Source organism: Pongo pygmaeus, chromosome 2 (genome assembly GCF_028885625.2).
Source record: "Pongo pygmaeus isolate AG05252 chromosome 2, NHGRI_mPonPyg2-v2.0_pri, whole genome shotgun sequence".
Lineage (NCBI taxonomy): Eukaryota > Metazoa > Chordata > Mammalia > Primates > Hominidae > Pongo > Pongo pygmaeus.
Window position 1 is genome coordinate 174,096,218 of NC_085930.1, and position 16,678 is coordinate 174,112,895.

General features: G+C 30.9%; 1 protein-coding gene across 1 annotated transcript in view; it reads right to left on the reverse strand.

Annotated features, from left to right (window-relative positions):
- The window catches only part of SI (sucrase-isomaltase), a 98,050-nt gene that overhangs the window by 67,404 nt on the left and 13,968 nt on the right, over positions 1-16,678 (reverse strand). The window contains exons 9-16 of the mRNA XM_054482007.1: positions 16,337-16,449; positions 13,920-14,045; positions 13,186-13,317; positions 12,977-13,096; positions 9,203-9,316; positions 3,800-3,884; positions 3,132-3,249; positions 807-978 (exon numbers count right to left, since the gene is read on the reverse strand). Coding sequence (XP_054337982.1) covers positions 807-978; positions 3,132-3,249; positions 3,800-3,884; positions 9,203-9,316; positions 12,977-13,096; positions 13,186-13,317; positions 13,920-14,045; positions 16,337-16,449 — 980 coding nt within the window. The remainder of the gene's footprint in view (positions 1-806; positions 979-3,131; positions 3,250-3,799; positions 3,885-9,202; positions 9,317-12,976; positions 13,097-13,185; positions 13,318-13,919; positions 14,046-16,336; positions 16,450-16,678) is intronic.

Here is a 16,678-nt window from a genome sequence, read left to right on the forward strand (position 1 = left end):
ATGTTGGCCAGGCTGGTCTCAAACTCCTGACCTCAAGTGATCCACCTACCTTGGCTTCCTAAAGTGCTGGGATTACAGGAGTGAGCCATCTTGTCCAGCCTATTTTTCAATTTTCAAACACAAGATTGTGTGTAGGGGGGGTGTTACTTTTATTGATCAGGTTTTTGGTGTTTGTTTTATTCGTGCATATGAAAGAAAACAAATCACTACAGTTTTATAATACCTTCTACGTTATTTTTGTTATGTAGTGTCTCTCTTTAGTCTTGCATGTCAATATTGGATATTACTTTTTTGTTTGATAGAGTTAGACTTCTCAGATATTTATGTCTACAATTCCTAGTACACATTTTCTCCACTTTTGAAATTTTAAACATTTTTTTCTGTTCTTATGTTTTATATTGTAAACAAAATATTATCTTTTAAAATCTAAACTGGTAATCTAGTATTTTAAATAGACTTAGACTTCTGACATTTATTTTTATAACCAATATATTTGAACTTTTCTTCACCATCTTATTTTTTCTTTATATCTTTTATATAAGCTTTTCTATGCTGTTTATATTTATATTTGTTTTCCTCAATTATCTTGATTTCATTGAATTTTATTAGTTCTACATTCCCACTTCAATGGTTTGAAAATTATAGATACCATGTGTATTCTTATTTTCCTCATAAACTCCATAAAAACAAAAAACAATTATTTCTGTAACATGCCTTTTGATCATTTTACTAAAATTAATTAAGATTACATTAAAAATTAATGTAATTGTTGCTTTTCTGAGTAACACTGTATAAAACTGTCTTACCAAAGGTATTCCAAACAAACTGAACTCCAGCATTCCAGTTATAGACCATTCCATTTGTTCCCATGAAGCAGTATTGTCTCCTAACCAATGTGCAGCATGTCTTCCAGATCCAGCAAATGTTGAGCGGGTAAGAATGAAGCTTCTCTTATTAGGAAAAACTTTTTGTATAGCTCTAAAAATAAAACCAAAGTAATAAATACAATTTATTTTAAAAATAAAGTTGGTATTTAAATTCTAAAATTTCATAATTCCAAAGCCATGTGATATAGTTTGGCTGTGTCCCCACCCAAATCTCATCTTGAATTGTAACTTCCACAATTCCCACATGTTGTGGGAGAAACCCGATGGGAGGTGATTGAATTATGGGGGTGGGTGTTTCCTGCACTGTTCTTATGATAGTTAATGAGTCTCATGAGATCTGATGGTCTTAAAGAAATAGGAGTTTCCCTAAACAAGCTCTCTCTTTGCCTGCTGCCATCCACCTAAGATGTTACTTGCTCCTCCTTGTCTTCCGCCATGATTGTGAGGCCCCCCCAGCCATGTGGAACTGTAAATCCAATAAACCTCCTTATTTTGTAAATTGCCCAGTCTCAGGTATGTCTTATCAGTGGCATGAAAATGGGCTAATACACCATGCCATAATATTTATAATAATTATGTCAAAATTTTATATCAATTTTGTATTTCGCTATTAATATTTACTTATTTAAATGTATTCTGGTAAAATACAGTGAAGGGGAATTTTTAGAAATCACTAAATTTTGAATGACTTCAATCATCCTTTACCAAATTATATAAACATGTGCATTTGGTATCCACTCAACATTTGGTTTTGAAATATACTATTTAAAGTAATTGAATTCCCTTATAAATAGAAAATATTATACCTGAACTTGAACCCAATACATTTTTTGTAGTGTGGTGACTCCAATTATATATTCATTTCTACATTTTCATATATTAGCAGGCAAGGTTGGGATAAAACTTATGTATTTAAGAGGATTTTTTTTAGTTTCTAGAAGTTAACCACTGTCCACAACTACAAGCATCACTCATGTTACCTAACAATTATTGATAACATTTTCATAATTGGAAACAATTAGGAAATGTGTAACTATATTCTCAAGTGCTTTTCCTTGTTATAATCTTTATTATATTGAAACATAGCCTGTTTTTTCTTTCCTAGGCTATATTAACTTAAACACTGCTACATGTAATACTCTATTGAGTTTACAAAGTAAATTAAACTAACACCGTGAAGACAGTGGTTAAGAGTTCCGATATCAGTATGATTTAGGACCAGAAAAATATACATTTGAATCAACACTCAATCACAACTGTTTAATTATGAGAAAATCATAAGTATATTGAGAACAGTATTTGGTTTATTGACTATTGTATCACAGGACCATAAACAATGCTTGAAAATTAGCAGATAATGACCATATGATTGTTTTCTTCTTTTGTTTTCTATCATATTTTATAAAAATGTATTAGAAAATTACTTAGAAGGATATTAATTAGAAAACTACATTTTAATTAAAATACTTCTTTTTGAAAAATAGTTAAAGACCTGTTCTTGGGGCAATATTTTCCCTGGCCAATTGTGAGATGCAAGCTTAAAACACAGTTATTTTCAAAAATGGTAAAATTTTGAAGGATAATTTAAACCTAGGAGTTACAAAAAAGGGTCTCAGTTAAATATATATATACATGTATATACATATATATACATGTATATACATATATATATACATGTATATATATGTATATACATATATATATATATTTAGAGAGAGAGAGAGAGTCATTCTTTTTTGTTTATTTGTTTTTGGAGACTGAGTCTAGCTCTGTCACCCAGGCTGGAGTGCAGGGGCATGATCTCGGTTCACTGCAACCTCTGCCTCCTGGGTTCAAACTATTCTTCTGCCTCAGCCTCCCAAGTAACTGGGATTACAGGCACCTGCCACCTCGCCCAGCTAGATTTGTATTTTTAATAGAGACTGGGTTTCACCACGTTGGCCAGGCTGTTCTCAAACTCCTGACTTCAGGTGTTCTGCCTGCCTCAGCCTCCCAATGTGCTGGGGTTACATGCGTGAGCCACTGCACCCAGCCTACCATGTCATTCTTAATAAATGAGTCCCAAATTCATGAATATTAGTAAGATAACTGATATTTTGAATGCCATAACTTTTTAGCAGGCATAAAATGTTATCTTTCTTTTTTTAACTTTGCTATTTCCTAACTATGAATACATTGATAAATTATCAAAAACATTTTTCAGCAATAAATATGAAAGAAGTCTTTGAATGAAATTGCACTTACTGCTCTGTGGCTATGGCCATGCTGTACCCATAGAGGCTGTGAACATCATACTGTTTCCCCCAGTTCTGCACAGCATCCATGCAAATTGTTTTGGAATACATGAGTTTGTCAAGAATATCTTTGAGAAAATACATAAGAAACATTTCTTATATTTTTCCATTATAAATGTTATAATATATATTTCCATCATAAATGTTATATTCCTTTTCATTTGTGTTATGAAATCCCATATTTGGTCAAAAAAAATGAAAAAGGACAATCCAATTAAACCTAAAATAAGTTCCAATTAGGTCCTTATCTTTCACTCTTGCTAAACTTGGATTAACTATTAGATTTATATTTACATTGGCAAATACTCTGCTTCCTAACTTCAATAACAAATAATTTAATTTTAAAAATAGCCTTTAACAATATAGAAATATACCTATACCCAACTATATTGTACATCATATATTTATGGACCAATTTTAAAGCCTTATACTAGATTAGTCTATTTAAATATAATCCTAGGCAGAAAATATTTGGCTGAAGAAAAAATAAACAAATTGATTTTATGGTTTTAAAACTATACCAAAAATTGTAATTTAGAAATATATGTTAGAAATTACCAGTCAACTACAAAATTATTCTCAATTAAAACAGTAATTAGATAACCAAATAAATTTTACCAGGAGTAAATGGTGGATAATTCAATTTGTTGACATTACATCCTTTTGTTGAACCTTGAATAAAGCTGGAAACTTCATTCATGTCCTGAATGGATACAAAATGAAGAACAGCAGATTTTACATAATTATAAATCCTATTAGCAGAAACTCTCTAGTTGTTTGAAAATGTTTTATATAAGATAACCATAATGCTCGTTAATTCCTAGAAGATAAATATAAGCTACCAACCTAAAAATAAACAGAATGTCTATATCAGATAAGTATCTTAGATGGGATAGAGAGATTTTAAACAATCAAAATGTAGTTCATGTATCTAGTTTTGATTATATTTATATATTACATTAATTGTAAGTATTAAGTCATTTCTAAATAGCTGTTAGTCTTCTCATTATGAGTCCATTAATATACACATTCCTTGCATATTCATTGATTCAATATATTTTGTTTCATTTAACCTTTACCTAGTTTCTATGATGTGCTAAGCACATTGCTAGCAGCAAAATTTGCCTACCAACAGCTCCTATACACTCATAAAAGAATGAAAGTTTTAAAAAGGCAAATAGCATTTAGTATTTTAATTAAAATAGTTATGGCCTCACAGAATCTCTGAAACATTCAGAGAATCCCAGGTAAGCATGATCACACTCTGAGAACCAAGCCCTAAACAGCTCTTGAAGAAACAGTGGTGGGATATTATGTTCATGGATTTTCTAGCCATTTTAACACAGGCCCCAATCTCGTCCCACTACCTGCTAGCTATGTGACCATAACCCAGTTAAGTCTTTGCACTAAAAAAGATAAATTTTATAAAATCATATACCACAGCACATATACTCAAGAAATATGCATTTTGTCTTTCTTCTCTGCAAACTGTAAGCCTTATTTTTCACATCTCTATAATAGTCTCCTTTCACATAAAGGCATCACATTCAGTCACATCCTTGTCTGTGTCACTTGTATTTCCCTCAGAAAAAGTAGATTTTCTTAATTACATTTCCTTTTCCCCATCCACATCATGCCCATATTTTAAGACTCACTGCTTTTCACCTTCTTGAATCCTTCCCCTCTTATTTCAGCTTTCAATCCTCCCTTTAACCTTAACACTCCTACATTAACTTTGCAATCATTAAACCTATCTTTCATACTGCTTTCTGAGACTTCCCAAATAGATAATATTTATCAACAGATTAGAAAAGATCCGAGACCGATGGTGTCACTTAAAGACACTAATAAAATAATTTTTTAAAAACATGTAATGGTGAATCATTTGTATTGTAGTCATTTGTTTCATAAAATTATAATTATAACTAGACATACTTATTTAGTTTGCAAAAGCTTCCCTAAATATTGAGTTCCTCTGACCCAAGCACACTCAATACGATTATTCATCTCTATTATTCTCAAAATATTCTCATAAAAGTTTCTAACTATGGATATAAAAATAACCTAAGGAAATTTGATACATGGAACTGAAATGATAAATTAATGGTGCTCAAGGGAAAAAAGAATAGATTTGTTATCATGACACGTTTAATCGGTATATATTTCCACTTCCCAAATGTTTTCAGAGTAAGCAGAAATGAGAGAAATTAATATAGTTATTCCAAAGTACAAAAATATCTAAAGCTACATTGAGTTAATTTTTTAAAATCGTCTGGAATGTTATATTCAATTTTGTTTCCTGTGTCCAGTAGAAATTAATAATGGTATACCATAGTTACACAGCAAATAAGTGTAGGTAAACTATGTTTTTCTTCATGATTCCACCAATAACATTAAATTTTTAAAAAACTGCTGCTGAAATGTATAATTTGGGAATAGTGAGCTGCATTATTTTAAATTTTAAAAGAGTCTTTTTCTAAACAATTTTAACATCCGAGTATATAATATAGTTGAGGAACTGCAAGGGCAAAACACTCAACTATGATATTAATATCATTTCTATTTGAGTTAAATATATGTAAATTTGCCATAAATTTCACAAAATCTTTCATCACTGAAAGTAAACATTATTATTTAATTTAAGGATGAACACTTTTTTTAGAAAAAATTAATTGGTTTACTGAAAATAATTTTAAAAATATTTAAAAGTTTTATCGTATGATCATTTTAACATGATTGAATCAGAATGTGATTATTTTGCCATTTCACAATAAAAGGGAAAATAGTTTTTTGAACCAAGAATATAAATTATTAACCTACTGAGGCAAAAATTTTTTAAATAATTTTAACCATATTTTACATAAAACATGACATTTAATATTTTAGTAACCTTCCTTAAATATGTCTAAAGTATGTCTATATAGCAAGATTGTATTAAATTAAACTTACTACCCATATTTTAAAAGAATTTATCTATTGTGTTTTTTAAGTGGCATTTTGAAAATTATAAAAGCATTTTAATTCTCTAACTTATCCAAATGATTTAAGTGAAACTACAGTTATTTAATATCATATACCAGTGCGTTAAATTAAGATTTTTAATATTGCAACTAGTAGATTTGGAACATTGTAGTCATGAGGCAAAAGGCTCAGTGGATTGACAGTAATAAGAACATCTGAAGATATGTAGGTGTCATTCAAATCATCTTAAGTCTATTAAAAACTATTTTTTGAGGCCAAGGCGGGTGGATCACTTGAGTCCAGGAGTTCCAGACCAGCCTGGCCAACATGACAAAACCCCATCTCTACTGAAAATACAAAAATTAGCTGGGCGTGGTGAAGTGAACCTGTAATCCCAACTCCTCGGAAGGCTGAGGCAGGGAGAATCTTTTGAACCTGGGTGGTGGAGGTAGCAGTGAGCCAATATAGCGCCACAGCACTACAGCCTGGGTGACAGAGCAAGACTTAATCTCAAAAAAAAAAAAAAAAAAAAAAATCATCAACTTTGTTTCTGAGAATGTACCTCAAGCTTCTTTAAAATTCCTTAAAAATTGTGATAGTGATCTGACGGCATTTTATACTCACATTTAAACTAAATCTAAGTATATATAGCCCTGTTTTTAAAAGAATTTGTAAAAGAATTTCATTTTTATAAGATTCACATGAAATGTAGAAAGAATATAACCAAATAAGCTTCTAGTTATTTGGATATGTAAACTTACTTGGACATATCTTCTTAATAAAATTTATGTTTCCAAATACTATATATTAAATTATTCAGTTTTTTCATTGAATAATTTTGCTTATTAGATTTTTAAGAATAGAACCAAAATAACAACATGATATCAAAATATGCATATGTATTCAAAAAATGGAAATGGTATTTTAATTTTTAAAATATTGACTAACACTTTTGTTTTGAAATCATAGCTTTGATCTTAATTATATTAAGTACAGTAGGCTTTTGTTTCTCAACTATTCGATTATCTCATAAATGATGTAAAAAAAGAGAATTCAAATTTATTATATTTTATACGCAAAAACTATACTTCGATGACAATTAAGCTCACATCATTTCCCAAAGTGATTTTAATATTTAAACCTAAAATTCACAAATATTAGCATGGAAACTAAATTACAAATCTAGTAAATTATAAAACTACTTTTATACTTGACATAAATATTAAAACTTTATCAGTCGAATAACAACTTGTTTTAGCTGGATCAGAAACAATAATCTGAAGAAAGTGAAATAATTAGATAAACCACTTAGCAGTGTGATATGGCAAGTATTTAAGTAATAGCTAAAAGTAGAATAGCCACTGTTTATCCATGATATATATTAGTTCACTGATGTTCACTGATCTTTGAAATTATACTGCTTTTTATGTTGTGTTTTTTGTTTGTTTGTTTAAAGTTTAGTTGCAGTGCTTCTTGTAGCAGTGTTGGAAATACTCTGCCTTTCTCAGATAACCTTCTCTCCCACACTTTGGAGGTGAATCAGGAATTTCAGTTCTCAATGAATGCAAGAAATGCAACATTCTCTCTTTCTATAACACAATCAGGCTCTGTCTCACTATTCCTACAGTATTATTTATACTTGTAACTTTGCCGTAATCAAAGTGGCTCCTAACTAAGAAAAAAATAAAAGACTAAAGAAACTTTCAATATAGGTTAAATAATATAAGAACTAGAATTTAAAATAAAGCTCAAGATCACAGTAAATTTTTTAAATTTCTACCAATTGCTAGTTATTAGTGGTGTGATATCACTGATTTTATGTTAAATAACTGAAGCCTTTTCATCTTCATTTTGTTACTGTCATCATAGGAATCCTGAAGATTATGCTAATCCTTTACCCAAATCCATGTTGTCAGCAGAAACATAATTTTTCCATCTTTGTATTCCCAACATGTCTGATAGATACACAATGCAAAATAAATATTTGCTAACTAAATGATTGATTGATTTAATAAATAAGTGAATAATTAGAATAATGATTGAATCAATAATGAGCACTTAAGGAAAATAGAGATGGTATGGACCTAAAAACCAAAGAAAATACAGTCATCCCTAGTGTGTCCATTATGCATTTTTTCCAAATTCTTGCCAGTTGTAATTTAGTTTCTATCCCTAGCAGCAGGCCATCAATAACTACAGATACACAACTTCATTTAAAGAAACTCTTAAACACTTGTATTTTTTTTTCTTTTCTGAGGCAGAGTTTCACTCTTGTTGCCCAGTTTAGAATGCAGTGGCACCATCTTGGCTCATGGGCAACCTCTACCTCCCGGGTTCAAGAAATTCTTCTGCCTCAGTTACAGGCATGTGCCACCAAGCCCGGCTAATTTTTGTATTTTTAGTAGAGACGGGTTTCACCATGTTGGTCGGGCTGGTCTCGAACTCCTGACCTCAAATGATTGGCTCACCTCAGCCTCCCAAAGTGCTGGGATTACATGCAAGAGCCACCACACAAGACTGTATTTTTCTTTAATAAGTTTGTGAGCAAACTAGGATTCTGTTTGTTGCTTTTTTGAGATACAGTAATACTTAACCTATTGCCAATTTTTATTTGTTCTGTTCCATAGCTTACTAAAGAGAAGTCTCTACAGGACAGGGGCTTATTCAGATCATATTGCTGCTGTTGCTTGACTGTTATAAACTTTAATAAATGTTTTGCTAATTGCACTGCAATAGGCTTACCACCAAATCTTATTAACTAATTTTCAGGTAAATTATTAGTCATAAAGGAACAAAACCTCGCATACAGAAATAAAATTTATTCTATAAAGTGTATTGCTAAAAAAGATAAACCTTGATTGGCATTTTTTGTTTTGTTTTGTTTTCTTACTTATGCACACGACAGGTATATTTATCCGTTCTAGGAAAAAACATTATAGTAGCTTTAAATTTTATGTTGAATACATCAGAAAAAAATATATTTTGTTGACTTAGTAATTTTTACAGATAAATAATTCGATGGTCATTGACCAAAATCATTGGTTTAAAATAGCTACTTACAATCCAAAGTCCATCATATGGCACTTCTTGATGGAAAATACTGCATTCATTTGCCCACCAATCAATGCAGTTTGGATTAGTGAAATCAGGGTATACTGTTAATCCTGGCCATACCTAGAAGAATAGATCATTCACATATATACATAAAAAATAGAAAAATAAATAAATGGAATTTCAAACTAATGAAGTTGAGAATAGTAAAAAAAAAATAAAGTTATTCTACTTCTTTAGGTATATGTGACTCATATAAATTTACAAGAATATCATGACTATTTAAAATGCATTTAAAGAAGAGCAGTAAAAAAAAGGTGAAATCATGAAGCATTTAGGAAGAAAAAAATTATCAGAATATGGTATAAGGCTGCTATTTTGACTGTAAATTTGTTTTTGAGCATCCTTGTAGGATAGCTTAATAAATACACAATAAATATTCTATATATTTTATATCCCATAAAATAGCACATTAGCTTATTTCCAAAGGTGTATGCCTCCAAGCAATTTTAAAAACTGTCTTTTATGTTTATTTGTATGAATAAACATGAATATGATACATACTGGGCACTATTTCAAGTACTTTCGTAATTACTAACATATAATCTTCATTAGAATTTTTGAAAGCAGGTACTATTTTTATCACCACTTACAGATGAGGTAGGTACTGTAACTAAAGTCATTTTGCAGATTAGAGAAGTGATGCCCAGAGAAGTTAAGTAAGTTGTTCAAAGTCAAACCGCTAATAACAGGTATAGCAGCAATTTAAACCCAAACAGTCTTACATCTGAGTCCATGCTGTTAAACACTATGTGTATTATGCTGTGTTTTTCTGATTAGGCTTCATGAAAGTATTTTACATTATTTGACTTTTTACTTACAATAATCACATTAGGCAAGGAGAATTTAATTTCAGATAAATTGAGCTAAATTATATTGTTTTGTATCCAAACATTTCAAATTGGCTGTCTGATCTGTCCATAAGGAACAAAGCTGGTGTTAACATGTATTCTGTGAAATATTAATTAAGGGTAGGAAACTGTGTGGGCTTTCTTTTTTTTTTTACAAAAGGAGTTCATAATTATTTAAAAGACTTTCACCGGAAACTTTAAGTTGGATGAATGTGATAATAATGAAGCTTATGGCAGAGAGACAGAGAAAAATGGCTGAAAAGAAGCCTCCAGTGACCATTCCCCCCTGCAGAAGCATCAAATTGAACAACTACCCATACACAAAAAAAGCACCTTCCTAAGAACCAAATTCAGGTGAGTGATCAAAGTACCTGATTTTAGCATCATATCAAAGGAAGAGTCATTGAAGAGGGTAGGAAAGAGAGTCTTGGATTGCATACACCACCCCTCTCACATTCCCCAACAGTGCCCATGGTGCATGGAGAGAGAATCTGTGCACTTTGTGAAGAGAGAGCAAAGTGATTGTGGTCTTTTGCATTGGAACTCAGTATTGGCCTGCCACAGCAGAAAGTACAAAGGGGCAGAAATCAGCTTACACCCATAGATGGAGCATTTAGAACAGCGCTAGCCATAGGCTATGAGTCTGCAAGAGCCATGGCATTTTTGGGCTTGAGGTGCCTCCTAAAGCAGATATAGCTGCAGTTAACAAAGACTTAGATCACAAAACCCGAGTCCCTTAGAATACCCAGAAAGCCTATGAATAAGGATGGGCAAAAACAAGCCTAGACTGTGAAGACTATAATAAATACCTAACTCTTCGGTGCCCAGACAGTGACAAACATCCACAAGAATCAAGACCATCCAGGGAAACAAGAACTCACAAAACGAAGTAAATAAGTTACCAGAGACCAATCCTGGAGAGACAGAGATGTGTGAACTTTCAGACAGAAAATTTGAAATAGCTGTTTTGGGGGAATTCAGTGAAATCCAGGATAACATGGAGGAGTTCAGGGTTCTATCAGATAAATTTAATGAAAATATTGAAATAATTTAAAAGAATCAAGCAGAAACTCAAGCTGAAAACTGCAATGGACATACTGAAGAATGCATCAGAGTCTTTTAATAGTCGAATTGATCAAGCAGAAGAAAGAATTAGTGAGCTCGAAGACAAGCTATTTGAAAATACACAGTCAGAGGAGACAAAAGAAAAAAAGAATAAAAAACAATGAAGCATGGCTACAAGATGTAGAAAATAGTCTCAAAAGTGCAAATCTGAGTTATTGGCCTTAAAGTGGAAATAGAGAGAGAGAGATAGAAAGTATATTGAAAGGGAAAATGACAGGAAACATCCCAAACTTAGAGAAAGATATCAATATTGAAGTACAAGAATGATATAGAACACCAAGCAGATTTAACCCAAAAGAGACTACCTGAAGACATTTAATAATTAAATTCCCAAAGGTCAAGGATAAAGAAAGAATGCAAAAAGCAGCAGGATAAAGGAGACAAATAACATACAAAGGAGCTCCAATATATCTGGCAGCAGACTTTTCAGTGTAACATTACAGGCCGGGAGAGAGTGGCATGACATAATTAAAATACTGTAGAGAAAAAAAAAAACCAACTTTTATCTCGGTAGAGTATATCCAGTGAAAATATCCTTCAAACATGGAAAAGAAATATAGCCTTTCTCAAGCAAAAGCTGAGGGATTTCATCAACATCAGACAAGTCCTATAAGATATGCTAAAGAGAATTCTTTGTACAGCATTGTACAGATCATCCAGACAGACAGAAAACCAACAAAGAAACATTGTCTTTAATCTTTATTATAAACTAAGTGGACCTCATAGATTTTTACAGAATATTGTATCCAATGGCTACAGACATTCTTCGCTTCAGCAGATGAATTATTCCCAAGGGTAGACCATATGTCAGGCCAAAAAACAGGTCTCAAAATATATTTTTTTAAAAATTGAAATCATAGCAAGTATTTTCTTCCACCACAATGGAATAAAATTAGAAATAAATAATAAGAATAACTTTGGAAGCTATATGGAAACATGAAAATTAAACAATATGCTCCTGAATGACCATTGGGTCAATGAATAAATTTAGGAGAAAATTTTACAAATGTTTTTAAAACAAATGATAATGGAAACACAACGTACCAAAATCTATGGGATAAAATGAAAGCAGTGCTAAGGGGAAAAATTATAGCAGTAAGTACCTACATCAAAAAAGTTGAAAAACTTTAAATAAATAACCTAATCATATGTCTCAAATAACTAGAAAAGCGAGAGCAAACCAAACCCTAAATTAGTAGCAGAATTTGAAAATGATCAGAGAAGAAATACATGAAATTGAAAAAAACAGTACAAAACAGCAACAAAATGAAAAGTTGGTTTTTTGAAAATATAAACAAAATCAACTAACCTTTAGCTAGACTAAGAAAAAAACCAAGGCCCAAATAAATAAAATCAGTGATTGAAAAGGAGACATTACAACAGATAACACAGAAATGCAAATAATTTTTAGAGGCTACTATGAGCAGCTATATGCCAATAAATTGGAAAACCTAGAAGAAATGCATAAATTGCTAAACACATACAATCTACTAAGATCAAACCATGAAAAAATTTATCTGGTGTATCTTTACATTTTGCATGACTTCTTATAAGAACTGTTTTTTAAATTCTTGGAATATTTTCTTTGTCCAATATTTTTCTCCACAATTAAAATATAAAATTCAGATTTGAAGGCAGACATACACACACACACACACACACACACACAAATGCACATCCACAGAAACTTTATGATTTCAGAGAAGAAAATTTGAGCAACACAATTTTAATAAATGGCATATTTTACCTCTCCGATAATTGGTGTACTTCCATCTGACTCATTTATCCACACATGTTGTGTGTTTCCTCTCTCATAGGTTGCATATGTTGTTCCACTGGCACGTCTACCTATGGAAATTGCAGGGTCCTAATAATAGAAAGAACAAACTATGCAAAATCTATTAACTTACACATGTGTAAACACTAAAAATGTATTAATGTATAATTGATTATTACCAAGATGATGACATATTTCTGTCCATGGTCATGCAAATCTTGCACAAATTGAGGGAGTCCATTAAATGCAACTTGATCATAAGTAAAGTCTTTCTTGTCTTCCATGTAGTCAATATCAGTGACCTGTGTATCCTGAAAGTTAGAAGATTGTATTTCAATACATAGTACTGAAAGAGCTCTCTAATCAGGTCAATCTTTAACTCCATTGAACGTGTATTATAAACATAACCCTTAAAAAATAAATGAAAGTCCATCCATTTCATTTCAGTAAAGAAGCAATTGTATTGTTTGTAAACTGGTTTTTCTAATTATTAAGTACAAAAGCATTAAGTGATTATTCATATTTGTCAGTGATAATGACTAGAATGCATTGTTTTTATATACATGGATTTCAACATACAAAAATCAAAAACATACATTTCAGAAAAATTTTTTTAAATATATAGATTCTAAAATTAAGGTCTATTTTAAAAACTAAATATGATTTTATTTATAGTGGAATATGTATTCTGTTCTAGTATAACTAACAATCGATTCTTCAAAAGCATGTATTTGTACTTTCAGGAGGCAAGGGCATTACATATGAGATAAAATATACTTTACAATTAAAAGGCAGCTTCGTAATTATATTATATAATGTATATAGTAGATATTCCTGACAATTTCCTACAGTTATTATTATGTGACAGTATTTAACTTGATATATATTCCCACGAACCCTTCATTCTACTTACAAATGGTATGCCAGCTTCCCGGTTTCTCCTTACCACTTCTTTCACTACATCTAGTGATTTATAATTCCAGCGACTTAGTTGGAATCCAAGACTCCAATATGCTGGCATTGCTGGTAGTCCAACAAGCTTAAAGTAAATAAGCATGTAATTAGTTTGAATAGAAATAAATATATTTAGCATTAATAACCAAGGTTAATGTGCCTCTTATTTTCTTATATCTCTAAAATTCATTTAAGTTTATATAATTTAAATAAACATTTAGTGTTACCTGGATTCTAAACAATTTCCTATTCTATTTGAATGTGTTATGAAATTTTTAACAAGTTTATGTCTTGTACTTCACGTTTTAGTTTGTGTTTAAAAATTAGAAAGTGCAGCATATCAGAAAGTAGCATTTGCCAAGATATGTTTTGTCTACTGTAGAAAGTTAAATAAGATAATACAAGAAAAGCAACAAATAAATAATAAAAGGGAAAATTTTCTACCACACTCCTATTTTCTATTACAAGTCACCATACAAGAAAAACAGAAAAGATGTTTAAAAGTACAGAATTTCTGTTTCCTTACATTTTGGCAGTTATCTATCTCCTGGTTTGCAAAAATGTTAATAAAATATATGTTCTGCAATACTCCCACCCAGTTATTGCACAGGCTCTTTCTTAATCACATGCAGTGCCTCAGCTTCATTTCTTTCTCCTGGGGACAAATGGATCGCCATCTCTTCCTATTTCTGCAATGGCCCAAGCAATCTCAGTGCAAGAGAATATCAGTGTCACATTACAACAGATGATATAATTTTGCACATGGAAATTTGCATGTAACTGGTGTTATTTTTTTTTTCACCAGTTAGGTTATATATGATGCATAATCATACTCAACATAATAAATTTTCTTTGGTTTAGGCTTTTATATACATATTTTATACATATATTATATATATATATATAGGATCCATGATTTTTCCATGAGCTATATGTAAAAAGCTACTAGGTAACAATCAAAAAGAAATTAATTACTCATGTTGGGTTATTGTTTTGTATTCAAATGAAATACTAAACTTATTTCAAACTTGATATCAAATAAACCTGATATCAAATAAAGCTCTCAAGAATTAGTATGTTTTAAACTGTACTCCTAAACACTATATGTTCAATAGAATTAAATATTTAGACATGTGATTGAAATTTCTTCTCATATATGTGTGAAGAATCAACATATATGTTGACATAAATTTCTCTCATATATATGTAAAGAATCAACATATATGTAACAATACTCTTTTTGAAATAGTTTGACATTCTGCTGACTTTTCTTAACATGTGGGAGATAGCTATGCCAATTGATGTTTGACAATTGGAATGTCAAAGAGTATTGTTTCTCTCCCTTGTTCATGTGATAACCACACACAAAGTCTATATGTAGGCCAGCCTAGAACTGTAATTATGTAAATTTTGTGTGCTTCTTTTCTAAATTTTACATTTATAAACATAAATTTGGGAATGATTAGACATTGTAAATGATTAAACTGAAAAAAACCTTAGCTGCGCTCATTTCAGCTTTTTGGATCCTAATTTAAAATTTTTTTATAGTAATCAATTCTCTTTTGAGATCATTTTTGCAAATGGGAATTTTATGTCAAAAGGTATATCAAGAAAATAAGATTTTTAAAATAGGCATAATCTTAAAATCTTATACCAACGAAAATAATTTTCTTTACCATTATAACACCAGGAATCATATATATCAACAGTTAGAAGAGAGAAATTACATGAAAGTTTTAGAATCATCTTCAGTGTAAGTCCTGGGTTCCCTACCTCTCTAAAGCCCATATTGGGCTCAGGTATACAAGATGTTACTAAATATGTAAATAAGAGTTGCTTAGATAGTAATTTGAGATGTAAAGTTTCAGGCTAGGTTTCAAACTCAAACTTCTGAAGTCCCCAGGATAAGAGCCAATTTTCCTGGAGTTTACCTGCTATGAATTTATAGCTAGATTCATTGGTCTTCTCACAACTCAGTTACCTCTAGGATTTTGGCCAAAAGGATATATGACCTACACATTTATTGCCTAACCTCAGTGTTAAATAAGATAGTTCCTTTTGCTTTATCCCATCAGATAAAGTCATGAATAAGTAAATATTTAATTTTCAACATCTCAATGAAATCCAATTCTTGAACTCAGCTGCCTAGAAGTAAGAAATTTTGAATTCAGAAACATAGATACTTGGGTATATGTAGAGTTCATTGTATAGGCGAAAAAAAAGAAAACCACCCAGCTGCATCTTAAATATAAGATTTTCGAAAACATTTAGCTAAGAGGCCCCTACTATGTAAAATAAAGTCATCTAAATATGTGGTCATGTTAGATGAAATAAAAGTACGCAGAAAAAATTTTATAAAATAGACCTGAAACACACCTGTTGATACTGTTGAACTACTTGTTCTGGTGTATCTCCTAGAAAGATGTAAAAATCCAGAATGCCACCGGTAACTCTATATGTTACTATTGGAGTAGGCTGGATAAAAATCTCTGCAAAATAAAATGGGTAAACTTATATGTAAATAATGAAAGGGATTATGGTAACTAATTGCAAAGTCCATTTAAATTAATTTGTATTAACTACATTATTTTACAATATTTTTAAATAATTAAGGAATAATGAAATATTGAATGCAGGAATAACATAGGAAAAAAAGTAAAACGCCAACATGTCTGAGGCTTATAATAAAATATCCCAGCTATTTTCTTTCACAGATGG